General features: G+C 46.3%; 1 protein-coding gene across 7 annotated transcripts in view; it reads left to right on the top strand.

The window, feature by feature from the left end:
- The window catches only part of LOC126523458 (solute carrier family 41 member 1-like), a 440,647-nt gene that overhangs the window by 343,374 nt on the left and 71,512 nt on the right, over positions 1 to 25,761 (top strand). For all 7 annotated transcript variants that reach the window (XM_050172069.3, XM_050172067.3, XM_072288873.1 and 4 more), the window contains one exon: positions 22,357 to 22,690. In XM_050172069.3, the coding sequence (XP_050028026.2) occupies positions 22,357 to 22,690 (334 nt within the window). The remainder of the gene's footprint in view (positions 1 to 22,356; positions 22,691 to 25,761) is intronic.

The raw sequence follows: 25,761 nt of genomic DNA, 5'->3' as shown, positions 1-25,761 counted from the left end.
CACAAGTTCTTCATTCTGCTCAACCCCTGAACTTCACTCGGAACTGGCCTATCATCTCCACTCGAGATTTTGGGCTGGTTCACTGCGACTGGTATTAAATCCCCCCTCACTGATGGAACCAATGGAAGAACATAAAGGAACAGAGCGCGGACGTATGTAGTGCAATTACGTCCACGATTTGTCGCTTTATGCTGAACCTGGATCATAAGCGTCCACCGACTAGCCCCGTTAATTGCTTTAATAAATGGAATTACCCTGTTGTTTGGCGCCGCGATTTCTTAGAACAGGAACTGGGCTTGGTCTTGTTTAGAAAAGTGGCTACTATGTCTACTCTCATGCCCGTGGATTGATTCACTTCCAGACCGTATTCTGTTTCCGTGTGAATGTCCCAACGGAAACAAAAAAAAAGAAAAACAAATGCACTTTAAGTCAAGGGTAAAACGGACACCAACCAACAACATTAAAATAAATGTATTGTGAACAAGGCCCCCGTATGGGAGCCTAAACGTCTTGGTTTTTCTTTTATTTGAACGTTTTTGGTCGGCGTCCGCTTTACCCTTGACTATGAGCAAACCCGACCACACGAGTTTTCGTTGAACTCTTGAGCAATATATATCACGTCATTATTTCCATGTACACCTCAAGGTTGAGAGGTCGTGTACTAACAAACAGCCATAAATGAAAGCGTCAGCCTTGCGGGCAGACTCAGCCATCTCCAAAATGGAAACTTACGATTACTTCTACGATACTTTAGTTCTTTTACAGCGAAGCTGTACACCTCTACCGTCCAGGGAAATTATCGTGTCGTTGGTGTGGCAAGCAAAAGCACTCCCCATACGTGGGCCAATCCCGGAGATAGTGCAATGCCGGGCTGACCCGCGGCGGAGGTGCCGTTCGCGTTTAAGGGATTCATATACACAGCTTCGCTGGTCATCCTTCTTCAGAGTGAAAGGGCACTGAGTTTTTTTTTTATTTTATTTACAAAATACTGCATACCCATGCAGGCCCAAGCAGGAGTGGTAAAATTACAACATAACCAAACATTAATTCAGAAGAAAACAAAGCGCTGACATCTCTGTTGCGAAATTAACAGATCAAAAATTAATCAAATCAATTGAGTCAGTGCCGTTTAAGAATGATAATGGTAGTGCGTTCCATTCTTGAATAGTACGAGGGAAAAGGGAAAATTCGAAGGCATTAGTTCTTGTTTGATAGGGAGTTAAGGATTCAGAGGGGTGATGTCTGGCTTGTCTTGTAGTTAATGGTCGGGCATATGGAGCAGGATGGATCTAGAGTTAATTTTTGAGTAGAAAAAGAACTTTAATCCTTCGAATTTTCGCCGTAGTTGCCGTACTTGCCTTCGCCGTAGTTGTAATGTCTGTATACCATGATCGTGTATGATAGTTGTTGGTGAGTCAGTTATACGGTGATTGGAAAAAATAAAGCTGACTGATTTCCGTTGAAACATTTCCAGTGCATTAATATTGTGTTTGATATGTGGATCCCAGATAATGTACGCGTATTCCATTTTCAGCCTAATAACTGATTTGTATGCATGAAGTATTGTTTCTGCGTGCGTTTGTTTTAGTTCATGACGCATAATACAGAGTCTGCGATATGATGCAGCACGTACATTTGAGGCATGAGAATTGCAACTTAGGTTATTAGTTATTGTCACACTCAAATATTCATATTCATTTACTTGGACGAGAAGATGAGTAAGAAGACTGTAGAGAAATGCCCACCTACGTCTTTTATTTTTATTTTTTTTTGTTATCGGCATGCATGCTGTGTTTTTTCTTCATTCAGCTTCATGTCCCATTCATTACACCATGAATAAATGTTATCAAGGTTAGTATTCAAAATTTCCTGATGTTCTTGGCAAGCAGTCCCGTGAAACAAAATGCAGTCGTCGGTGAACAAACGTACTTGTACTGGTTGAGTAATGGCGGTAAAGCTAACAATATCATTATTAAAAATCAAAAATAAGACTGGTCCTAGTACGCTACCTTGTGGTACTTCGGAAGTAATTGGCAAACGGCGCGAGTGCTGTCGGCTTCCAAATGCTTCCAAGTTCGAAGTGCTGTTGGCCTATTCACTCACCTTTATGGGACATAACCAACAGCGGTACTCGGATGTCCGCTCCTCGACCGGTCGAAATGTGTCTGCAACACAGGCCTCGCTCAACTGCACTTAGAGGACGCACTTGCATCACTAACGGCGCAACAGCGTTGAAAGCGTGTGTGCGGACCTACCTCTCCATTTCACAAACAGCGTGAGTTCACGGTGCGTGCGCAAAGTGCGAGACGTGTGCACTGAGCTTGTGAGTGAAACATTGCCCCTTCTGCCAAGCCTATCATGACATCTGCTGCGATATATTTGTTCGAGTACGTGAAATCGCTGCTTCGAGCTGCCCTGAATGCAAAAGAAAGAAGGAAAGAAAGAAAGAAAGAAAGAAAGAAAGAAAGAAAGAAAGAAAGAGAGAAATGAAGAAAGAGAAACAAACAAATAAAATGCCGCTTAATTTGAAGCGCACGCTAAACATGGTGAAGATAACGCCTAGTGAGGTGGCCAAGGTGCTCATTGCCGTTGCTTACGCGCGTCCGTGACAGGAGTTATCTCAACCACGTCAAGCACGGGCTTCAAGTTAAGACGCGTTTTTCAATACTGCGGTTACGTGAAGAAGCTTTTCGCCTACGGCGAGCAGTACCTTGATCCTCGCCTCAAAGACGGCTGGAAAAATGATCCGAAAAGTGGTGATGGTGTTGAGCTGATAAGTGGGATATCGACATCGCGAGATCTCAAATTCTGGCCACGGCGGACACATTTCAATGGGGGCGAAATGCAAAAACGCCCGTGTCCCGTGCATTTGGGTAACGTTAAACATCCCTTGGTGGTCAAAATTAATCCGGAGTCCCACACTACGGCGTGACCCGCAATCAAATGGTGGTTTTCCTACGTAAGAACTCTTTCGAACCGTGGTTTGAACAGCTTGGCTAACGTTAGCTGGGACACCCTGAATACTACAATGAAATTTTAGCTCTCACTTAGAGCTTACGCCCTTGAGATAGGCCCACATATGGAGCTCACTAGCATGTTTAGGGTCCAGACGATCAACATGCAAGATCGCGATCAGGAAGGTCGATCGTGATTGAGTGGATCCGGGTTGAGCAAAATCTCGATCGGAAATGCCCGTATAGTAGCATTCTATCCGGATCTGGCTAGCACTCTCGCATACAATCTTTTGTGGCTCAGGGAGTAATATCGTGTGCCGGCATTGCGACATCTTTGCGCAGTGCTTCATTCAACGCGCTCTGCGAAAAATCGGTCCATTTCTTTCCGCCTTCTCTTAAAGGTGTCAACACGCGACACCGACGCATAAGGAGTGAAGTCACATAAAATGCTATCATTAATAGTAGGCGTACCTCATATAAAGTCGTGGGCCTCAGCGCAGAAATCTGGAAGCAGTTAGGCAGGCACCAATTATCGTCCCTGACAGTTCTGCATTCCTTCCTTTCCTCTGCTGCTTATTTGCGGTACACTATCCTTGCGGGGTCACGCGACGCGCCTCGTCACCGACACCTTCGTAATCATCGGTTGTGCATAGAATGATGACATGGACAGAGCATCACCACAAATAAAAGATTTTTTTCTTTTTCTTCTTTTAACGCGTCGCAGGCAACGTGAAAAAAATAATAAAAAACGTACAAGAAGGCGACGCTTGTCTGGCGCCTTCTCTGTCCACTGTTCCCATCGTATTTAACGTAATAATGCAAAAAAATCTAAACATCGGAAATGTTTCCATGAAATTTCAGAGATACTTTATTCACAAGAATCATTTTATGAATGACATGAAACGAAGCTCTTGATCATTTTCTTCGAATGCCCACACCCCGGCAATTTTGACTGCATTTCTGGGCCACGTGAAACTGGGTCGCGCTGCTGTCACGCCCTTCGCATCAAGCGCACGCTTAGATGAAGTCTTCGCGTCTTCCTTTGCTCAGGCATGCGCACCGATGTCTTGTGCCGCACAGGCTATCTCCCGCAAGAGGAAAATCATTTAAAGAAGTGCCTCTAAAGAAAAAGGCATTGTCAACTGCATTACACTTTACAATGGCACACAAATATTCGTCATACCTTGAGAAGACTCTTAGTATGCCGGAAAATACGCAGAACTGCAAGGCGGGCTTGAAGTTCCGGCGCTGGCTCCTCCTTACGTCGTAAGGTTTGGAACGGGCCCGCTAGCGACTATAGTCAGAGTCCATCGATAAACAAGCAATAATGGAACAAATTCCGTTATGGAGGACTTCACCGGTAGTGTGTACTAACTTTTCTCCAACAAAAAAACTGTCATACGTGCCAAAACGCTTATACGCCCTCTACGTCGTGTTGGTGTTGCTGTTCATGTTCATAATTCTCAAAGGGAAGCTGTTCTTCACCTGTAATAGCCAACCATTATACGCCGAATAAATGTTAATTGAGTCTCGAAAAAGTAGTTTAGCAAAGCACACTAACTACCACTGCTCTTCGGCGTCACTACAGTGGTGTAACTGTACGCCAACCTAGTCGGTAGTGGTACTCAGGTTGAACCCTAGGGGACTTTAGCGCAGACGATGAAGCTTTGCCTCATTGGCGCGTTTTATCGGAATGTAGGAAAGGAGAGATCGTTTTTCTCAGCATTCACGGCACCGAATTCGATTAGATTTGTCACATTAAAAGAATGCTTAAGGTTTAGTGACTGTACGTAGAAGACGTTTCTTTTTAAGCAATAGAATGTGTTTTGTAAATTTTTTTCTTTGAAGATTGAAAAGTAGAAAAAGAAAAACCACGTTCTACTATTTGAATTTAGTGACTCAGTAGTAAATAACCTAACAATATCACAATTCTGCAAGTTGCACCTATTAAGATTGATGCAACGGCCACTTCGGCGTTATAGACTGCTCTCAAGTTCATGATTACGACTTTTGCAAAACCTTCGTAAGCATTGTAACTTTTGCACGTAAGTTATATAGCTTTTGCAGGAGATTTGTCCGCTTTAGATGCGCTAAAAGAAGTAGTTAACAGAACAGCGATATCCGTTTTTCGTATAGAGTTGCGAATTCGTAAGCTGCGTGGTTAAACTTTTTTTGTAGGCTTCTCTTCCGGCAATTTTCATCAAAAGTGTGGGACCCTACATCAAAATCCTGCTCCCTATACAGTCACTATAGAACTTTATCTTTCTCTCACAAGTGCATCGAATTTCATTCATATAGATGCAGCCGTTGCCTCGGGTTCGTTTTACGTGTGTCTGAATAGGGAAATCGGAGTTGGCCCCTCTAAAGCTCCCTCATAAGCCTAAGACGAGAAGGACTCAATGCGGTGCGGTGCGTCCAACTGTAAGCAACGTGCAGATCCGCTCACTCATGCGCTAGCAGCACGGTAGCGCGTGAGTACACGTCGCGTACAACCGAAGGCAAGTTATGCTTGTTTCGCCCGTAACGTCTGTAATATATGGCTTCCATTGTACCTGTCACGTCTATATGCACCGAAGGTAGCAAAGTATGTCCACCTGGTCCGTAATGACTTAAATGCACCCGGCGGGCGACACGGATGCACCACGCCGAGGTAGGAGCAGGGCATGACTCGTGTTATTCTCCGGTTTGTTCCGTTTCCTTCTGTGTGTCTGTGTTCTTTGTTTTCCTTTACTTCTGTTATTTGTGATAATAGCATGCTTGGGACAATGCCATATGAACGTTTTGAACGGCAATTACAGTATGTCCGCTACCTGCGGTCAGACTTAAGAGGAAGCTTTAGCTCGGGCCCAACTCCGAAGCGGCCTATTCAAATAGATGTAAAAACGCAAAAACGTTTTTCTGAGATAACCCCTGGACCGATTTTATTGAAATTTGTTGCATTTGAGAGGGCAAGTGAAATTCTAGTGACTGTCGGTCGCGGAATTTCTATTTAGGTCCTGAATTTTGATAAAGAGATTTTCAAAAATTCGAAAGTTTGAAAAAAATAGAAGCATGAAGTTTACAAACTGATAACTCTGCATCAAGAGTAGATATTGCGGTTCTGTAAACGGCATCCATTCGACCATTGAAAGCGGACAAATTTCATATGTCATTTTATATCTTACGTGATTTTGTTACGTTGTTTACAAAGGTTCTGCAAAAGCTGTATTTCCATATTACTAAATTTTTTTGGATTCATGTATAGCATATCAATTTTGTCCGCTTTAGATGTACTATTATATGCAATTCAAAGAATTGTATTATCGTTTTTCGTTTTAGAGTTACAGAGTTGTAAACTTTATAGTTTCTTTTTTTGAAAATTTGCGATATTTGTCAAATTTTAATAAAAAATTAAGGACCTAAATCAAAAATTCGAAACCAACAGTCACTAGATTATGAGTTTTTCTTTTAAAGCCAACAAACCTCGTCAAATTCGGTGCAGTGGTTGCCGAGAAAAACGAATTCTCCTTTTACATGTATTTAGATAGGAGCACCCGAGCTAAAGCTTCCTCTCAAGAGCACACGTTAAAAACGCCAGACGTTCACATGCATTTTGCTGTCGCAGCTGCTTCATTTTAGTTGTTTTACATGCGGAGGAATATTGAAACTGATCACAGACAGCCGATCTCAGTTTTCATTAGCGCAAGCTCTTGGGCCAGTTGGTGCATGATGAACTTGAAAAAAAAAGCTACCAGCGAAACACAAAGGACGCGCACACAAGGAAAAGGCGTTAGACACGGACGAACGCTGGACTTTCAGCTGTACTTTATTGAAATTTACATTGCCACGAGGGCATAGCCTCCGACGCATGCGCATCTTCAACTCCTCCCAAGACATGTGCATAGATAACACCTCGAAGATACGTTACCGCGTTAAAGCAGCCGACGCATGCGCAACTACCACTCCTCCCAAGACCTGTGCATGAACGTCAATTTCTTATTAATCATATTTTACCTACTCGATAGGTAAGCACGAACCACCAACTGATATGTAAGCGGGGACCAGGGAAGCAATTTGGCGGTTCATTACCGCGGCTGCAATAAGAGCCAAAAAAGTGCGCCATTGTTCGGTCGTGTGACCATTTTAGGGAAGGGCAAGACTAACGAACGCGAAATCTTAGTAGCTTTTCGCATTGGAAATGAGAAAAAATTGTGTCAGTGATACGTCTTTATGTCTAACGAAGAAGGAATGAAAGAAACAAGGAATGTTGCATTCCTTGCTTTCTGTAAGTGCTGAGAGCACTTAAAAAATGAGCAGCATAGCTTTGTGTGCCGATCACTTAAAGTTGTTGGAGACAGTCAACAGCGTTCACCACTATATCGACCTCCAAAAAGACATTTTCTTTTCACTCTCAGACTTGTGCTGAAACAATACGGTACTTTTACATGCTTCCAATACTATGGTATTCAGTTATATGCGGAAAACACATCATGTGCAATTGTCATACACCCTACGGGATGCTCCACTGCCCAGGGTCGAAGAAATGAAAGATATTGGAGTGCACTTCGACAAAATACTAAGCTTCTCTTCACACAGATAAACACACGACATACGCCTCACGTTCTTCGAATTGCACACCGTATATTTCATTATTTCCACTCACCTGTTGTGTTTCTGAAATTGTATTCTGCTGTGTGCATTCCACTACTGGCGTATGCCTCTGTCGCAACGTGCAAATCTAATTCTGATCTCATTGAACGCGTCCAGAATAAATTGCTATCTATCTTCAAGCACTTTTGCCATTCTGGCGACCACAGTGGAGCCTTCTCAAGTATACCTCAACTCGCACCTCTATATTCAAGACTTAATTAATCAGACATTTTGTTCCTGTATAAGGTGGTCCATGGCATTATACATTCCCCAAAGCTTCTTGATTATATGCATTTGTTCGTGCCGCAGCAGTATACAATGCACCCTTCCACATTCTTTGCCTGGCCTCGTTGCAAGATTGTGCTATATGTGACTCGACTCCAAAACACGTAAGAAGAACTGCGCCTGTGTTGACATACTTCAGAGTTCATTTCCTGTGTTTTGTGTTTCTGTAGAAAATCACGTATGATTAACTCCCTTTTACTCTTCCTCGTTTTTCTTTTTCCTTATTTGTTGTTTCTCTATCCCGCATTTCTTTTTCTGCCACGGTCATGTTTTTTGTACATTTTCTCTCATCTCTAGCACAGAACAGAACAGCTCTAGCTGTTCCTGGAAACTGTAGTAAACATACGACTGATTGTTATTGTAGTATAAAATCGTGATTTTTAAGTATGCGCTAGTAAATTATTTCAGTGGAGTAGCTTTTGTGCAATTAAAGAAAGGCCTGAATTAAGAAAGTGCAATAAAATGCGATGTACCTTATCATATGCATTGTGCTATTAATTTCTTCTGAGTTTTAAAAATGGTATTCAGTGTTGTGCAATAAAATAATATGCCACAGCAATGATAGCGCGCCTCACAGAACAAGTTGTATGTCTGTGTCAGTCAAAACATCATAGCAGGCTGAAATCAACAAACGTATTTTTGTGTGTGGTGACGAAGTGCACAAATTGTAAAGGTAATATATATATATATATATATATATATATATATATATATATATATATATATATATATATATATATATATATATATATATATATATATTGTTACGGTGGGAAAGGAGTACAAGGTCGTCGACGGTCAAGAGGACGTAGGGGCAAGAGCCGCTCGTCGGCAGCTGTTTATATACGCTATGTAAATACACCGTGTAAACAGTTTTATACCCGTGACATTTGGGTGGAGGTGCGGAGGTGCGCCACTACCTCGACTCGCCGCTAGGCTAGCTCGCCCTCGCCTCAACGTCGCCAGCCACGTCCGCGCCAGCTTCACCGCTCGCCGTCGCCGACCTTCGCAGGACCGTGCCAGCAGGAAAACTAGGCAATGCGGCACCTCGAGGTGGTGCTGCAATGTTGGATTCGCCCCAAAATCCTCCTTTGACGCTGCTTACAAGACATAACCTTCTTGACGTTCCAGTTGGTGGCACACCCGTCACAGCCCTCATAGGTACTGGAGCACACGTATCGATTATGACCAGCCGCCTACGCCGCCCATTTCAAGAAAATTGTTACGCCTGCCGTTACTCGGTTCGCACGAATCGTCGATGGTAGCACGATGACCTTGGTAGGAATTGTACTGCACGTGTGGGCATTTGCGGCGGCCGTACTGGCGTCCTTTTCACTGTGCTTGATCAATGCCTGCATGACATCATCCTAGGCCTAGACTTCCCCTCCGCCCATTCTGTGCTCATCGGTTGTTCCTCAAGTACTGTGCGTCTTGACCTACCCCTACTGGACGTTCCTCCAACACCACACGAAATTCGCCTAACACCGACTGATTTTGTTCACATTCCACCACAGGTCTTGACATACATCGAAAAGTCGCCTTCTACGCCAGTTCCCGATGGTGATTACATCTCCGCTCCTATAACTGCCATCGTTCTCACGCACATCGTTACTGTCCCGCATGCAATACTGAGGGTCAGAGACAATCGCAAGTACCTCCCTGTGGTGAATTTCGGGCTTGATAAGCAGATTCTGACTAAAGAGATCACCCTGGCTACAATCACTGCTTTAAAAGTTAGTTGGGTTGAGAATTTTGCTGTCGACGCTTCCTGTTAGCCTTTCCGGCCTGCCAAATGTACTAACAACGACATTAGGAAAATGGTCGCCCCGAATCTCACTCCTGCGGAGACTGAACAGCTCTGAAGTCTATTGCTTTCCTACGAGGATATATTCGATCTGAACAACCGACCCTTCGGCCAGACCTTACTTGTCAAACATCGTTACATACAGGCGATAATCCCCCCATCCATTGGCGACCCTACCGTGTTTCAGCTTCGGGGCGGCACGTCATCAAAACGGAAGTAGACAAGATGCTACCGAAAGACATCATGGAGCCATCTTCAAGTCCCTGGGCGCCCCCTGTTGTGCTAGTCAAAAAGAAGGACGGCTCATGGAGATTCTGCGTTGATACCGACACCTCAACCGCATCACGAAGAACGACGTCTACCCACTACCTCGTATCGATGACGCCCTCGATTGCCTATACGGGGCTCAGTATTTTTCGTCCATCGACCTGCGGTGCGGATATTGGCAAATCGCTGTCGATGATTTAGATTGTAAAAAGACCGCCTTTATAACGCCTGCTGGTCTTTACAACTTCAAGGATATGCCTTTTGGGTTATGCAACGCTCCGGCTACCTTTGAGCGTATGATGGACTCATTACTCCAACGATTCAAGTGGTCGACTTGTCTGTACTACCTAGGTGATTTTATTGCGTTCTCGCCCTCATTCAGCACACACACAGAGCGCCTTTCAGCTGTACCTGCCGTTTTTCGCAAGGCCGGTCAACAGCTCAAGCCCAAGGAATGTAAAGTCGGCCATCGTGAGATTACTGTTCTTGGACACGTCGTGAATGCGACTGGCATTCGACCGGACCGTGAAAAAATTCGCCCAGTGAAAGAGTTCCCTGTTCCACGGTCCGCTAAAGATGTCCGAAGTTTCGTGGGCCTCTGCTCTTACTTCCGGCGCTTTGTTAAAATTTTGCCACCATAGCATGTCCTCTCACAGATCTCCTGAAGAAAAGTGTGCCGTTTTCATGGGGATCCTCTCAGACCACCGCATTTTCACGCCTTACCACCATGCTCACCACCCCACCAATTCTAGGACACTACGCTACTTCAGCCCCTACAAAGGTGCGCACCGATGCCAGTGGCCCCGGAATCAGTGCCGTCTTGGCACAAGTTCAACACGGCCATGAACGCGTCATCGCGTACGCTAGCCGTCTTTTGTCACCTGCGGAGCGGAACTACTCCATTACCGAGCGTGAATGTTTTGCCGTTGTGGGGGCAGTGGCGAAATTCCGCCCCTGTTTATACGGCAGGCCCTTTTACATTGTAACGGATCACCAGGCTCTCTGTTGCCTTTCGCCCTTAAAAGATCCAACAAGGAGGCTTGGACGATGGGCTTTGCGGCTACAAGAGTATTCCTATTCGGTGGTGTATAGATCTGGTCGCCTACGCAAGGACGCCGACTGCTTGTCCCGTTACCCCGTACACACGCCCACCAATGCCGACATGGACGCTTCCGCAAGTGTTCTTTCCATTTCCCAGCTTTTGGACATGGCCAACGAGCAACGCCATGACGCTACTTTGGGGCCCTCATTGACCGAATGGAATCTGCTCCTACTGAGGCGGTTTAGATTACACGCCAACTTCCGGACACCTTGGGTTCACTCGCACTTACGACCGCGTGCGCCGCCTCTTCTACTGGCCCGGCCTCGCCCCCCCCGTACGGCGCTATGTAGCTGCTTGCAAGCCCTGTCAACATCGCAAAAACCAGCAACGCTTCCTGCCGGGTACTTACAACCAATCGACATTCCACCTGAGCCGTTCTTTCGCGTCGGTTTGGATCTCTTTGGCCCTTTCCCCGACTCCAGCTCCGGCAACAGGTGGATCGCTGTCGCTACTGATTACACGACGCGCTATGCCATCACTCGGGCACTTCCCACGAGCTGCGCAACCGACATCGCATATTTTCTACTCCGGCATATAATTTTAGTGCGTGGCGCCGCGCGACAGCACCTTACTGACCACGGCCGCAATTTCCTCTCCCACGTCATCGCCGATATCCTACGCTCATGTTCTACCAAGCACAAACAGGACCATTACTGATATGCTATCGAAATACGTTTCACCCCACCACAAGGACTGGGATGTGGCGCTCCCTTATGTAACGTTCGCTGTAATTCATCACGCCACGATACTGCTGGGTATTCCCCCTTTTACTTGCTCTTTGGTCGTGACCCCAAATTACGCTTGGACACTTCACTCCCCTTGATACAGGATTCGAGGACCGAGTATGCGCGCGACGCCATCGCCCACGATGACCATGCCCGCCAGCTTGCCCGTATTAGTCTGTTGGCATCGCAGGAATGTCTACGGCGCGCTTACAATCGCCGCCATTGTGACACATATTTTCCACCAGACTCTCTCGTGCTACTTTGGTCCCCTTGCCGAGTGGTGCTCTCCGAGAAACTTCTTCCGTGCTACAAAGGCCCTCACCATGTTATTCATCAAGTGACCGATGTCACCTACGAGATAATCCTCAAGACCTCCGCCATGCCAACCGGTTCCACATCACCTGACGTCGTACGCGTCTCTCTGCTTAAGCCTTACTATGCCCTCACCGACGGCCCCGTCTGAAGCATCGGGACGGTGCTTTTTCTGCCGGGGGTCGTGTGACGGTGGGAAAAGAGAACAAGGTCGTCGACACTGAAGAAGGCGAAGTGGCAAGAACCGCTCTAGATTTTCGGCAGCTGTTTATATACGGTTTGTAAATACACCGTGTAAATAGTTTTATACACGTGACAATATATAGATTATGCAAATGAGCTGTCCCATATATTTGAATAAGCGCTTCAAAAGTACGACTTGGTAAAGGGCAACGAAAGACGCCTATTAAAACCGTTGGATTCTCAAGCTTGTATTATCTGACGGTATGTCATTTCATTAATGCCCAGAAATTAAGACAAACTTGAAATGTTGAAACCAGTTACAATAGAACATGGCCTTTACATTGTGACATTTTTTTCTAGAAGTACACTCAATATGAAGGCCTCCTGATGCGGTATGCATGCATCAAAACAACCGATAATAATAAATGAAGTGCGCCATGGGCAAGATTTGACAGAATCAAGAAACGGGAGGAGGCAAGCTACGAATTAGGTAAATTTAACTATTCTAGGTCTTCTTCTTTTGTGAGTGCTAGAGGTATTTAAATTCTTTCTTGCTGATTTTCTCAGAACCCACTTTTTCACGTTTATTTCATGCACCAACAAGAATAATTATATTAGCACGGATACTTTATCTGTATCCGCTGATCGTATTTCACCGGCTAAGAGATGTTACGCGTTATCGCTCGGCGCAGGATGCGCCTGCACGTATCGGAAGTTTCGCGAATTTTATCGATGGTTCTGTCTGTTGTCGACGCACCTCGTATAATCTTATTGCATACGCGACACGAATTGCGTAGTAGTTTCTGGAAGGCGCGCGGGCACCAGCGAATAGGCTGGAATTTTCGACGACCGATGTGTGAAAACCGACGCGCTTGACCCGCGAAGGAGATTTCCGATTATCGGCGACATTGCTCCCCGCTATCGTTGCGATTGAGTCGGCATAATTTTTCACCGTCACTACTACGTGACAATATTTCTAACACAGATTTTTTCAATTATACTTTGCACACGTCATTCTTACATAGTGGGCTGTGCATTGAGCTACCATACAATGGTACAACAGCTTTTGATATGATATGGCATCGTCGTGCAGGTGTTTGCAAAGCGATCTTGGAGACAGACGGACGCGCGAGCGCGAGCGCTGATGTAGACATTTTGTCCACTATTGTTACCACGTGATTGTTACTTCAAAGATAAAAAGAAACTGTTGCGGCAGTCACACATTCAATACTCAAGCGTGTTTTTATATCTAAAAGAGTATACAGATCACTAACTTATTGTTTCGAGCTTAATTTACAGCAGGGTGTTTCAGGCCAGGCTTTGAGGCGTGAAGACAAAATAGTCCAGCAACAGTGGGCCGCAGCCGAGGAGCGAGCTTCGGCGCCGCGTCAGAGCTTGTGTCCAGTGGTTGCGGGCCCTCTTGTACCGACCAACGCGAAGCGAAGCGTTCGCTAGTCGGCGCGTGCCCAAGCTTGCCGACGCGTGCTAGTGGTTTGGCCTTTAGGCGTCCGTTGCTGCGTCGAAGAAGTCGGACATTCCCCAGGGGTCTTGCTCGGTGAATACGTTGGCCTTCTATTAGAATGTGCCCAGTCATTACCGCGCTTCTTTCATTATTTTTTTATTTTATTTATGTTATTTTTTGCAGCACTCACACATGCCTCGCCCTGCGAGCATAATTTCGCCGGCATTTCTTTGACCTCGGGCAGCCAGCTCGGGCATTGAATAGCGAGGCACGGACTGGCCTGTGCGTTCACCCACATATTTTCCGTCCTGATTTCTTTATTGTCGTTTTTGAATATCTCCATAGCACATTTCGTTCTTAGCTGTTGCATTCAATTAACCATCTCTGTTCCTCTCAAGCCGAGTCTCTAACTTCACGCGTTTATTCACCTTACTTTTGTGCACCAACAATGGCAACAACAGACAAATAACCAAAACCACGGCGGCAGAGCGTTCCGCACAGCTGAGGCGAAAGTCGCAAAATTGGAGAAACACACGAGAGGCTGACAAGGGTTCAGCTCAGCTAGCGTGGTCCCGCACTCGGTCCCATGGGGTGGCGCTAAACAAAAGCCGGGCGCTGCAGGCGGACGGCGTGCGGTGGTTGGTCTCGGCGGCTGAATAGAGTTGCGGTCAGTCACGAGCTCATCAGCCGAAAGACGTCGGGGGGAACCGCGCTTATTCGGAGCCGTTGAGAGCGAGTTTCCATAGTTCGGTGAGAGGGCAATATAGAGAATGGGGTGCCCCGGCCTCAACGCCGCAAAAAGGCTCGAAAGGCGGCGGGAAAGGGTGCCTTCTTAACGCAACCCTCCTCGAGCGAGCGCGTTGTCATCACGTGATAACACCGCGCGGCCGCTCTGAAGGTATTTGAATGCGCTTGCATTCCCACACGCTTTCAATGCTTCACGTTCCGGGCGAAATGGCGATTTGTTGTTCCATTGAGGATGTTTAGGTTCTCTTTGTTGTTTCAGTGCGTGTATTTAGAGATAACTCACCTGGCTACCGACACACTTGTAGAGATGGCGCTACATATAAGCCCATTCGTTATACGAGTGATGTCCTGTTTTCCACCTATTCAGCAGAACAGCAGCAGCTATGGCAACCAAATTTGCGGAGTCCGAGAGGGTTTGCGTTTTGCTATGAGACGGCTTGGAGTACAGTGAATATGTAGATTAAGTAGAGTGCTTGTTGTACTCGTTCCCTCGAGCTCGAAAAGCCGTCAAGCTGCAGCCTATACTTTGGAACACTCACACGTGGCAAAGATGAAAGTGCTTGTAATTATTTCTTTGAAAATCCGGCGCCAACTGACATTGCTGAAAGAAATGACGTGGGCTGCCAACAAAAGCGTATAAAGGCCTCTGCCACTGGCGTATACAAGTGGTTCCCGCCATTCCTTACCAAGGCGTGCCAGCAATTTAGCGCTCACATGAGTGTTCGTGTAGTGAGAGCCACAGCCGGTTCGGAATGCACTCTCATCCATGTCTTTCCAAAACATTTATGCACTTTGTATGGTAAAAATTGTGCCCGAAGTAACTCATATCAACGCTTCCATGTGTTTTCTTTATTTAATAAGTAAAGGAAATACCTTACGAACTTTAAACTGTATCACTTCGAAACCAGCAAAGCAGTACATGCCGCTATTACGAAAAATGTAAAGGCCGTGAAATGAAGTTGAGGGCAAATATTTTAATGAAACTGTCATGCAAGAAGCTTGTTTACATTTTTGTACATATGGAACGGCCAGGGAAAAATATCTATGACGCTGTCCTTCGTTTCAATGTATTACGCAGGAGGAGCTGTCACCGGTCGTGTATTGTGAGCAATTGCACCGAAATTATAGTCACAACAGAGAGCCCATATAAAAAGCAGGGGTTCTGCAATATATACGAGGGCGAGCCAAATTAAAGTGAGCCAATGCGGATATATGACAAATGTGGCACTTTATTTAAAGGTGGTCTCCATGAGCATTGACACACTTGTCCCGCTGACTAACGAGTCACGTGATTCCCATCTCGTAAAGCTCCTTGGGTTGCTGCTTCAAAAAGTCTGCAACTGACTCTTCACGTCATCGCCCGACAAGAATCTGGTTCCCTTGAGCTCTTTTTTTTTTTTAAGTCGCCCCAAATTGTGGAAGTCGCAAGGCGACCGGTATGTGCTGTATGGCGGATGTTGCAGCGTTTCCCATTTGAACTTTGCCAGTTTTGTGTTAACCACATCAACGACGTGGGAAGGGGCATTGTCGTTGAGAAAGATGACCCCATTCGTCAATTTTCCACGTCGTTTCTTCTTGATTGCGACAGGCAGCCGATCCCGCGTTTCACAATATCAGAAACAATTGATAGTAACTCCAAGTTTCGCAATTTTGATCGGGAATGTACCCTGGCGATCGAAAAAGAAAGAGTAAACACCTTTTCGGCCTAAATGGCGGCCTTTGCTTTCTTTGGGCGTGATGAATTCAAATGTTTACACCATAATTAAGCATTGCCGTCGTGTTTCAGGTCCGTAATAGTGGCACCATGATTCGTCCCTGGTTACAATTGAAGACAAGAAGTCGTCACCCTCGTTATGATACCGGATCACATGAGTTAAAGCAGTGCCGTACCTCTCAGTGTTCTGGTGGCGGGTCAAAATCTTTGGCATCCATTGCGCACACAAGAGCCGATAACCTAGATGTTCATGAATTATGGCGGGAACCGAACCTTGAGTGATGTTGAACACGCTCTGCCAGTTCCTCAATGCTTATCCTCCGTTCTTGTCTAATAAGCTAATCAGCCTTTGTAATTTTGTTCGGGGTGATTGTACGGTGGCTTTGGCCCGGTCTTGGATCGTCTTTGCAACTTTTACGTCTTTCTTTGAACCGTTTTCTCCAGCGCTTCACAGTGACCAATGAAATGCAATGTTCAATGTATACGGCAGCCATACGGCGACGAATTTCTTTTTGGAAAACACCTTCAGCTGTCGAAAACCGCACGACACCACGCTGTTCAAATTTTGCAGCGTCCATTATGTCACCCAACCATGTTCAGCCCAGTGTATGAGAGCATTAAATAACATTTACCTTCACACCTGCTCGTCACTTTTCTAAATGAGAGATGCCTCTGTGTGCTACGTGCACGTCTGGCAGATAATGAATTTCGCGGGGTGCGTTGGGTCACTTTAATTTGACGTGCCCTCGTACATTAGAAATGTTAAGATACAATGGAATAATATGCAAATGCTAAGACACAGCTTGATAAAGGGCAAAAAAGTGTAACGTGAAACAAAGTCCACTGCACGTATACACAAAAACTCGCAACAAGATACTTAAATGGAAGTCTCCAATAAATGTTCATATCTAAGATAACGTCACTGTCTATAACACGTCGAACAAGGCAAATAAATACATGATTTTGGATTGTAGCTCGAAGAACATATATATATATATATATATATATATATATATATATATATATATATATATATATATAGTTAGCGCTCGTCCTGTCTGCTCCTTTCTGTGTCCGTGTTCACTTCGCGCTACAATCCAAGATCATGTTACCGTACCAACTCGCCCAACTTTCTATCCTTTTGCAAATAAATACGTTGGGCAATCACAGATTCACACATCACAGAATCCTAAGACACGCCCTCCCCCCTCCCTCGCATATGTCGCGTGCGGCGGAAGGCGGCGTGCTTCTTCCCCCCTTTTCTCCACTCGCACATGCAGCATGCGGGACGTAGCAACACCACCTAGACAAGGCCGGCGGCGTGCTCAGGGATACGGGTTGAATGAAGGGATCGCGCCCTTATGGGCAACGTTAACTAGAGCGCAGTTATGGTTTCTTTAGGCATATATCAGCAGATGGCCCGCAGAAAACAGAGGGTGTTCCAAGATTATTTTGGTTATGCAAAACTATTCACACGCCGCATTAATAAAAAGCCCGCCCGTCAAATATGAAATGGTTGAACCTTAGGATTGAGAACGAATTTCGGGTAAATGATGACAGGGAGCATGGCTTATATTGAAAAGCCGCAGTGCTGCCCCCGTCTTCAGAGTAGCTTCATTGCCTTGATTTATCGTCGGCGTCAAAGAGCTTGCCGTTCATGGGACCACAAAAGTTCTTCAACAAAATGTTAGCAGTGCATTATAACACACATCTCATGAAAACTTCAGTGGTGTGCGCTTCTTAACGTTCGGGACACGTGTATTTATTCCAGTCAAGATTAGCTCTAAAGGAATAACTTTGCTCTCGAGGCATTATTAAATACAGTACCGCAGACCACATATACACAATACCTCAAAGAAGTTTACCAATGGAGATACAAAACATTCGTGCAACTATTTACAAAGAAACAGCTGCCTTATTACGCAGAATTCCAGCTTTTCTCTTCTTTGCCTTAGCATTGGCACCCAATATTCTGCCATTGACCGTGCGGAAACATGAACGCATGATTTTTCGTCCACGATTTGTAATTGCTGCAGCAATTGGGCACGCAGCACTATCCTGGCATAGACGTAATCCACATTCCGCGGCAATGAAGGCTTGCCGGGACACACATCCGCAATCGCAGCACAAGCCCAGAGACTACATGCACGGCTCACGTCCAGAAAACAGTGCGCTCGGAAGCATGTCGCAGCATGCCAGGACTTTTCTAACCCCGAAGCTATCCGAGGAGCGGCAGGCTTCCCGGAACTAATCGCATTGTTATCGCCGTCGTCGCCCACTCGGCCTTCCGCATCTCGTGCCTTCGTAGCCCGCTGCACGGAACTTCTATATGGGCCTCTTTTGCGTGACGTAGCTCGAGGGGGGAGGGTACAGACAGAAGGCCGTAAGTTCTCTAGGGGGTGTTGCACGTGTTCACGGTGTTATCGCCCTTGGATTTATATGGAACATGAGGGCGACGGCAGGAATGTGCCTGGAGTGTCTATATAATTGCTACTGCAACAATATAATAAGGGTATCCGGCAATTGAAGCGTCCCGTGGCCCTTTACTTTCTGCAAAAGAAGTAACGAAATCGAACTTTCACCATGCGGCAATTCACTGCGCCGCAACGTCTTTGTTTTTCTTTTGTGGGGCCGGAGCGCCGAAATGAAAACAAAAAAACAAACGCAAAGGAAGCTATGATGGCCACAATCTAATGCCTACTTCGGGCACGTAATGTGGCTACCGAAGGAATATTGAAGAAAGCGTTAAAACAGACGTTTGGGCGAGTTGGTAAGACATATTTGAAACGGAACAGCGCGGTATTCACGGGGACACGTGAATACAGCGCTCGTCCGTGTCGTTTCTCCCTGCTTGTCCCCGTGAATACCGCGCTGTTCCGTTTGAAAGAAGAAAGCGTGTGACGCTTGGCCCACAGACAACAATACGCACACTGCTCGTTAAATTATGTGGTTTTACGTGCCATAACCACTTTCTGGTTATGAGGAACGCCGTAGTGGAGGGCTCCGGAAATTTCGACCACCTGGGGTTCATTAACGTGCACCTAAATCTAAGTACACGGGTGTTTTCGCATTTCGCCCCCCATCGAAATGCGGCCGCCGTGGCCGGGATTCAATGCCGCGACCTCGTGCTCAGCAGCCTAACACCATAGCCACTGAGCAACCACGGTGGGTGCACACTGCTCGTTGTCCTACACCGGCGAGACAAGACTCCGGAGAGGTAGCGCTCAAGCGAATGCGTTGTAGTCTGCCGAGTCCCCACAGTGGTGACGGAGAGCGACCATTCTTTCGTTTTCTCGTCTGCTACTCAGAAAACGTCCAAATACTGCCAGGCAAAAATCCACTCATCCAGACAAAACCGAATGGGCACAGAAGTGCGCCGCGCGGTGGTCGGGGCAACACGAGAAAAACTCATGCGCTCTGGCTGGCTCTGGCAGCCCGCGGGTAGCGAGAACAAGAAAATTAAAGAGGCTCAATGTGTCCTCGCGAATAAAAGTCAAAGTAGAAAAATAAATAAGAACGTAGTTACATTTGATGGCTTTAGTATCTTGACATGCATGCGTTGGCGCAGGTGAAAAAAAAATGTTGATATTCTTTTCTGCCACATGACGGCACAAATGAATCACCACAGCGCTTCGTCTCATCGGACCTCGCTGCGTGCTTTGTCAACTTGTCTGATAGTGTGTTGATTTGGCTTGTCTCGCTGTGTGGTCCGATGTACGAACTTAGAAAAGTTAATGCACTTTTGGCGTGAAATGTTTATAACAACACAAACGAACAAAATTGCGGAATTGAAAATCTAAACACGTCTTTGGTAATGTCAAGGCACCTTTCACATCAAAAGTTTATGACGACTTTATACCTATATAGTATCAGAATTCAAATATATGCGCTCCATAGATTACGCGGCCTCCGCTAGATGCCGCGACGAGCCCGTTTACCATCAAAACGCCCTTAAAGCTTTGTGCTAGGATGGGGCTCCTTGCGTCATGCGACTCCCGATGGCATGGCCGTTGCCGCGAAACCGAGCCCGAGCTTCCAATGTTCGCGTTGAAATGCCTTCTCGAGCGTGAAAAACGCATTCTAGACAGAATCCACAATGATTTCCGGCGCCGGGGGGTTGTTTTGCTCGGCGGTGCATGGTAGCCCGAAAAAATTTCGGGAGGGGGGGAGCGAAAGCCTCATAAGCCCCCCCCCCCCCCCCCTTCTGGCTACGCCCTTGATATGTATATATATATATATATATATATATATACATATATATATATATGGTGCTTGTACACCATGCAAAAAAACACTCCTATAATTTCCCGGACAAGAATGCTTTAACAACGAGAATGCATGTTTTTGCAGTGCCTTCGCATCAAATTAAACTACTGACACGTGCACTTGTTTATCGGGCAAACACGTTATCGCACAGCGCAGGACGCGCCTGCATGTATCGGAAGTTTCTGGAATTTTATCGGTGCTTCCATCCGCTCTCTGTCACCGAACCTTGTGTAATCTGATTGCATGTATGCACGATGCGAATAGTGTAGAACTTTGTGGAAGACACGCGGGTCCCAGCGATTACTTTCGAACATTCGATAACTGATGTATAAAAGCCGACGCGCTTCTACCGCTTATCAGGCTTTCGACGATCGCCGACTGTGTTCGCCGCTGTCGCCGTTCTTTGAATGTAGCCTGTTTTTGAGGGCACATGTTCGCCCAATAAAACGCTAGTTTTGTCATTCCCAGTTTTGCTGCTTTCGTCACCGTCACTACCACGTGGCACCATTATCCTTATGCTAGCTTTAAAAATGAGGATATTGAAGAAAACTATAATTTCGTTTACGAATTGATGTGTTTGTATAATGTATGCCGATGACCTAGCTGGTACACGACTTGGAAAAACGAACAGCGTTAAAAACGGGGCCATACAGAAACAAGACAGCGCACTATGATGCGTCTTCTCGTTTGCAGGCCAGGCTTGTTGCCACCCAGGTAAGAGTGGAGATCACTGTATTTTCCTACCAGACCTTCTAGTGCATAGTACGGCCCCGGCTAGGTGCAGGGAGAGGGCGGGCACTATACTGCAAGTTTCCTATCACTCAATCGCGCCTTCGCTTTAAAAATAAAGGAACGGTGCATTGTGCTATAATTTCGATGTTATCATATGATGCAAGTTTCCCTCACATTTGGTGACCGGCTGTTCGACTTGTTTGGAGAGATGTTCGGAATTAACTTGCGATCATGGTATTGTCATCATGCGATGCAAATTGTTATTTGATCACACTCATGAACGGATGAGGCAGGCAGTCCGATGCAGTGGCTGCTTCCTGTTTAGAAGCCTTTGTGAAAATTATGGCATCCGTTGTTCGCAGTAAAATAAGAGCCAGTAGCTCCGAGAGATTTGAAGGCGTTGTGTCTCCTGACACCCATGCATTCCGAAAATTGCCGAGACGTTTAGTTAGGATGGGCTCTCCGTAGCAAGCAGCAGCTGTTACCACGTGGTAGGTGAGCATCGGCTGGACGATTGGCCACGGCTGTCTGCTGTTGAGCCATCGGGCATTGCCGAGACGCTCTGCCTATGTCCACACGTATCCACCAACTTCGTTCTTGACGCCTTTTATGCGCGTCCCCCCCTCCTCGTGTGCATCACTCTACCCCCCCCCCCCCCTCCTTGAAGTTCTTTGCCAGGACTCACCGTCACACTCTTCAACACTCTCTGGTTTGTTGAACGGCGCGGCGGCCGCTAACATTCCTATATTTCCGTTTCTGCGTAAACTTCGAGGCCATTCTCCAATCTGCCCTCCCTCCTGTTTCTGCCCTCCCCCACTTTCTGTTCCGCTAGAAAGGGGGGGGGGGGGGGGGGGCATTCGCCAGAAAATTTCGGAGAAGGGGTCCGGCTCCTAACTCTCCCCCTCTCCCCATGCCTACGCCAATGGTTAGGATTGAACGCCTCGAATCTATTGCTACCCCCTAAGCCACGGCCAAAGGCTTCCACCACGCAGTCGAACGACGGGATAGGAGCTCTGCTGACACAGGCGACACGCAGCCATTTCTGACAATATCTCGGCATTTTGTTAGTACTTTCAAGGTAACACGTCCACCTTTTACCAATGTCAATGAGTACCTGAAACGCATGTACAGGCGGGCGCCTCTGTGACATTGCCACTACCGTTGTTACTTACAGGAAGGCAGCCGACGAGATGCTCAGCCTGGCAGCGAGCCACTGCCGCGTGGGCTTCATGGACAGGCCGAGCTTGCGGCCGAGCAAGGAGAGCGACAACGGCGTGGCCATCATCGAGCTTCCCCCGGCGGTGATGTCCGCGCAAAGCGACCTTCCGGCGGCCGGGGACGTCGCGCTGCCGGGCAGTGGCGGCTCGAGCGAGCGACTCGACGTGAAGGACGAGGAAGAACCGGAGAAGAGCGAAAGACTGTGTGTCACGTGTGCCCAGGTCTTTCTACCTTTCCTCCTGGCTGGCATGGGCTCTGTGGCGGCCAGCCTTCTGCTAGACCACGTCAAGGTACGTGCGAACAGGTGCTGTGATACAAGAACTTGTCAGGGTCAAGTCTTCATACAACAAATGGAGTAGTTCAGCGCACTGGCATGCTATAGTGGTTTGAGCGACGTGGCCGACGTACACGCCCTCGTTCGTTTCCCTTTGTCATGTTTTGGCCTTGTGCATTTTTGCTTATTCCTAACTTTCTGTAGCGATTTTAGGCGACTTCCTATTACAGATTGTTGGTGTTTTTTTTGTTTTTTTTTGTTCCAACAGTTAAATGCGATGCTGCTAGTGCTAATCGTGTCGGTACAGGAGCGGCGAAGTCATTCGCGCTCCTTCAATAGTGGTTTTTTATTTTGGCTACGAGTCTTAGCTGCGTTAATGTATATTATCTTCGTTTGCTGAGTTAATTATAGGAGTTGTGAGCCTAGTCGAGTGAATTCTCGATTTTAGTTCTCAACTCCTCTATCACGCTCCATTGATGGAAATAAACTACTAGTATCTTTGTTTTTGGCGGGGGTTGTATTTATGTGGTCGTTCAAGTTTTCCTCCAAATCTAGCGAAGAAAATGCACAGAATCAGTGGTCTGAGCTAACAGAAACAATTAGCGTGTGTATAACGTAAACAGATGCGGTAGAGGCTACATTTATTCGTTCCTAGGAAGCGAAAGCATCTGTCAGCTTTGTCGTCCTAAGCGTGCGGCTAGACCTCGTCGAGGGCGAGCATTCCGCGGTCAAGTCACCGGTTCCAGCTCTGGACAGTCGTCGGAACTTCTAGAAGTGGACAAAAAACATTATTAGGCTAGCCGTATTGGAAGCCAGTCTAGCAGGAGCCGCCCCACGGCATGACGGACGCACGAGCGAGAACAAGTGCTTGGGTCCTGTACTAAGAACCGATACAATCTTCCCAACAAAAGCAGCTTTAGGAGCCCGGTGAAAGGTCCACATGAAGAGAGGGTTAAAGGCAGAGAGCGAAGGTTTGAGACGAACAAGGAAAAATTATGCAGATCCCACGCACTGTGAGAATCAATGTAAGCGATGTTATCTCTACTCTTTGCTTTCATTGGCAGTAATTAGTGGCGATGTTGACGGCGAACGTTTTATTTATTCAAGGTTTAGTCCAACACGAGAGTGGTGAGTTTATCTCAAACGTTACCTTGCATGCAGAACTGCTGTCTGTGTAGTACACAGAACACACAGGGAGAGGTGTTTGCTTGAGGCGTTGTGGTGCACCATATTTCATAACCGCTGAGAGCGTTGAACATTGTCATTGCCTCACATGGCACAGCGCACCGTGGCGGAAGTATTAGACATTAATGGAATTATGGAGGCTGTGCGTGGCAAGACCACAATTCGATTGTGATGCACGCCGTAGTGGCGGACTCTGCTTTAATTTTGGCACCAAATTTAACGTGTCCCTAAATTTAATTGTTAATTTAAGTGTTAACGTGTCCCTAAGAAGTCTTATTCGACAAGCGACCACTTCCGCGGTGTCACCTAGACCCGCGGTGCGCTTTAATTAACGCGGTTCTGCTTCCGCACGCCCTACAAGAGTTGTCCCCTTGAGAAATTTTATTGATGTTTATTTTTCAGAAATAGCATGAACCTACCTTAACCTTAAGTTTATCCCGTTTTCCCTTAACCGCTGTCGTGTCTAGTAGTATCGTTTCCATTCCTTCTAACATCAACCTTTCTTTATTCCCTCCCCCCCTTGTATGGCAACTGCGAACAAAGTGGCAAGGCTGTTATTCCCTCGTTTCGCGGATGCGGTGGTTTACCCTTCTTTTCCTCCTCTCCCCCTCGTCATGACCGTTCTATCTAGCCTCCCTCTGGAACTGCATTAGTAGAAAGGTAAGCGCTGCAAGTTCTGCTGTGCTTTTTTAGGGGGCCACGGATAATTACAGCTGTCAAGAGGCTAATGTGGTGACGGCCAGGGAGCTCCGAAGGGTATTTCGCAGATTCGACACGGTACAGAGGTCAAAAGAATCTCTCATGTCTCCTTTCTTGTCTGCCACACTCCTTCCATGTATACGCACGCTCTAATCCACCACTGACGCGGCTTGCAAGACAGTAGCAGCAGTGGAAAAGTCGAACAAAGAGGCAAAGAAAGCGTCGCTTTACAAGAGCGTGCAAAGGGCTCAAGGAACAACGAGGGATATTCCGAGAGGGCGCAGCTGGTAATGGGGGCAATCTACTCCAACGTGGCCCGGTGCAACAAGTCTGTTGTGAAAGGAAACAGACGTGCCCAAGTTTATGCGTTTCCCGGGAGACAGTGAGGAACGGTGACAAAAAGCAATTGACCGGATGGATGGATGTTATGACCATCCCCTTTGGAACGGGGTGGTGGGTTTCGCCACCAAACTCTTGCAATTATACTGTCTAATGTCCCACATAGATGAAAAAGAAATTATGAATTTGCAGAACCAAATTTTCTGACTTTCTATTGTGAACTTTGCTTTTGTGCGTCTCCGATTTTTATCGTTTCCCTACTTTTCTTCCACCAATCTTCCGATCGCCTTTTAATAATCACTATTGCGGACATGTTTACTTTTTCCCTGCTCTCGCTGAACCCGAGCGCTTCAAGGAGGCCAGTGGTGCCTAAATCGACTGTTCGTCAGTTGTCTTCACATTATAATAAACTAAAATTATAAAAATAATATATATATATATATATATATATATATATATATATATATATATACTTATTAATAAATAAAAATAAATAAAATTATAAAACACATTCTAATGAAACATTCAAATAAATCGTTTCCCTAGCTTTACCGTAGCATGCGTATGCTTTTTCTTCCTTCTTATATCTCGCTTCATAGGTGCATGTTCTAAGGCGTCCTTATCTCGCTTCGAAAGGTAATGAGCCTCCCTTTCAGTTATCATAAATTGTTTCTTTCCGGTTTCCGCTTTTCCTCTTAAGTAGTTACTCAAGGCAGGTTTCTTTTCCATTGCCGCCACCCATGAGATTATATCAGCCTCTCTGACTTTCCGCTTGACGTTTTATGTTGCTCACCCTAGAGGCCGCGTACTTGATGGTAAGCTTCCTAGTTATTTTCCTCCACTGTAAATCAACGTTTTTCCTGT

The sequence above is a fragment of the Dermacentor andersoni genome, chromosome 6 (assembly GCF_023375885.2).
Source record: "Dermacentor andersoni chromosome 6, qqDerAnde1_hic_scaffold, whole genome shotgun sequence".
In the NCBI taxonomy this organism is placed as follows: Eukaryota; Metazoa; Arthropoda; class Arachnida; order Ixodida; family Ixodidae; genus Dermacentor; species Dermacentor andersoni.
The sequence above is the reverse complement of the archived record's forward strand: the minus strand, read 5'-3'. Positions and strand labels throughout refer to the sequence as shown.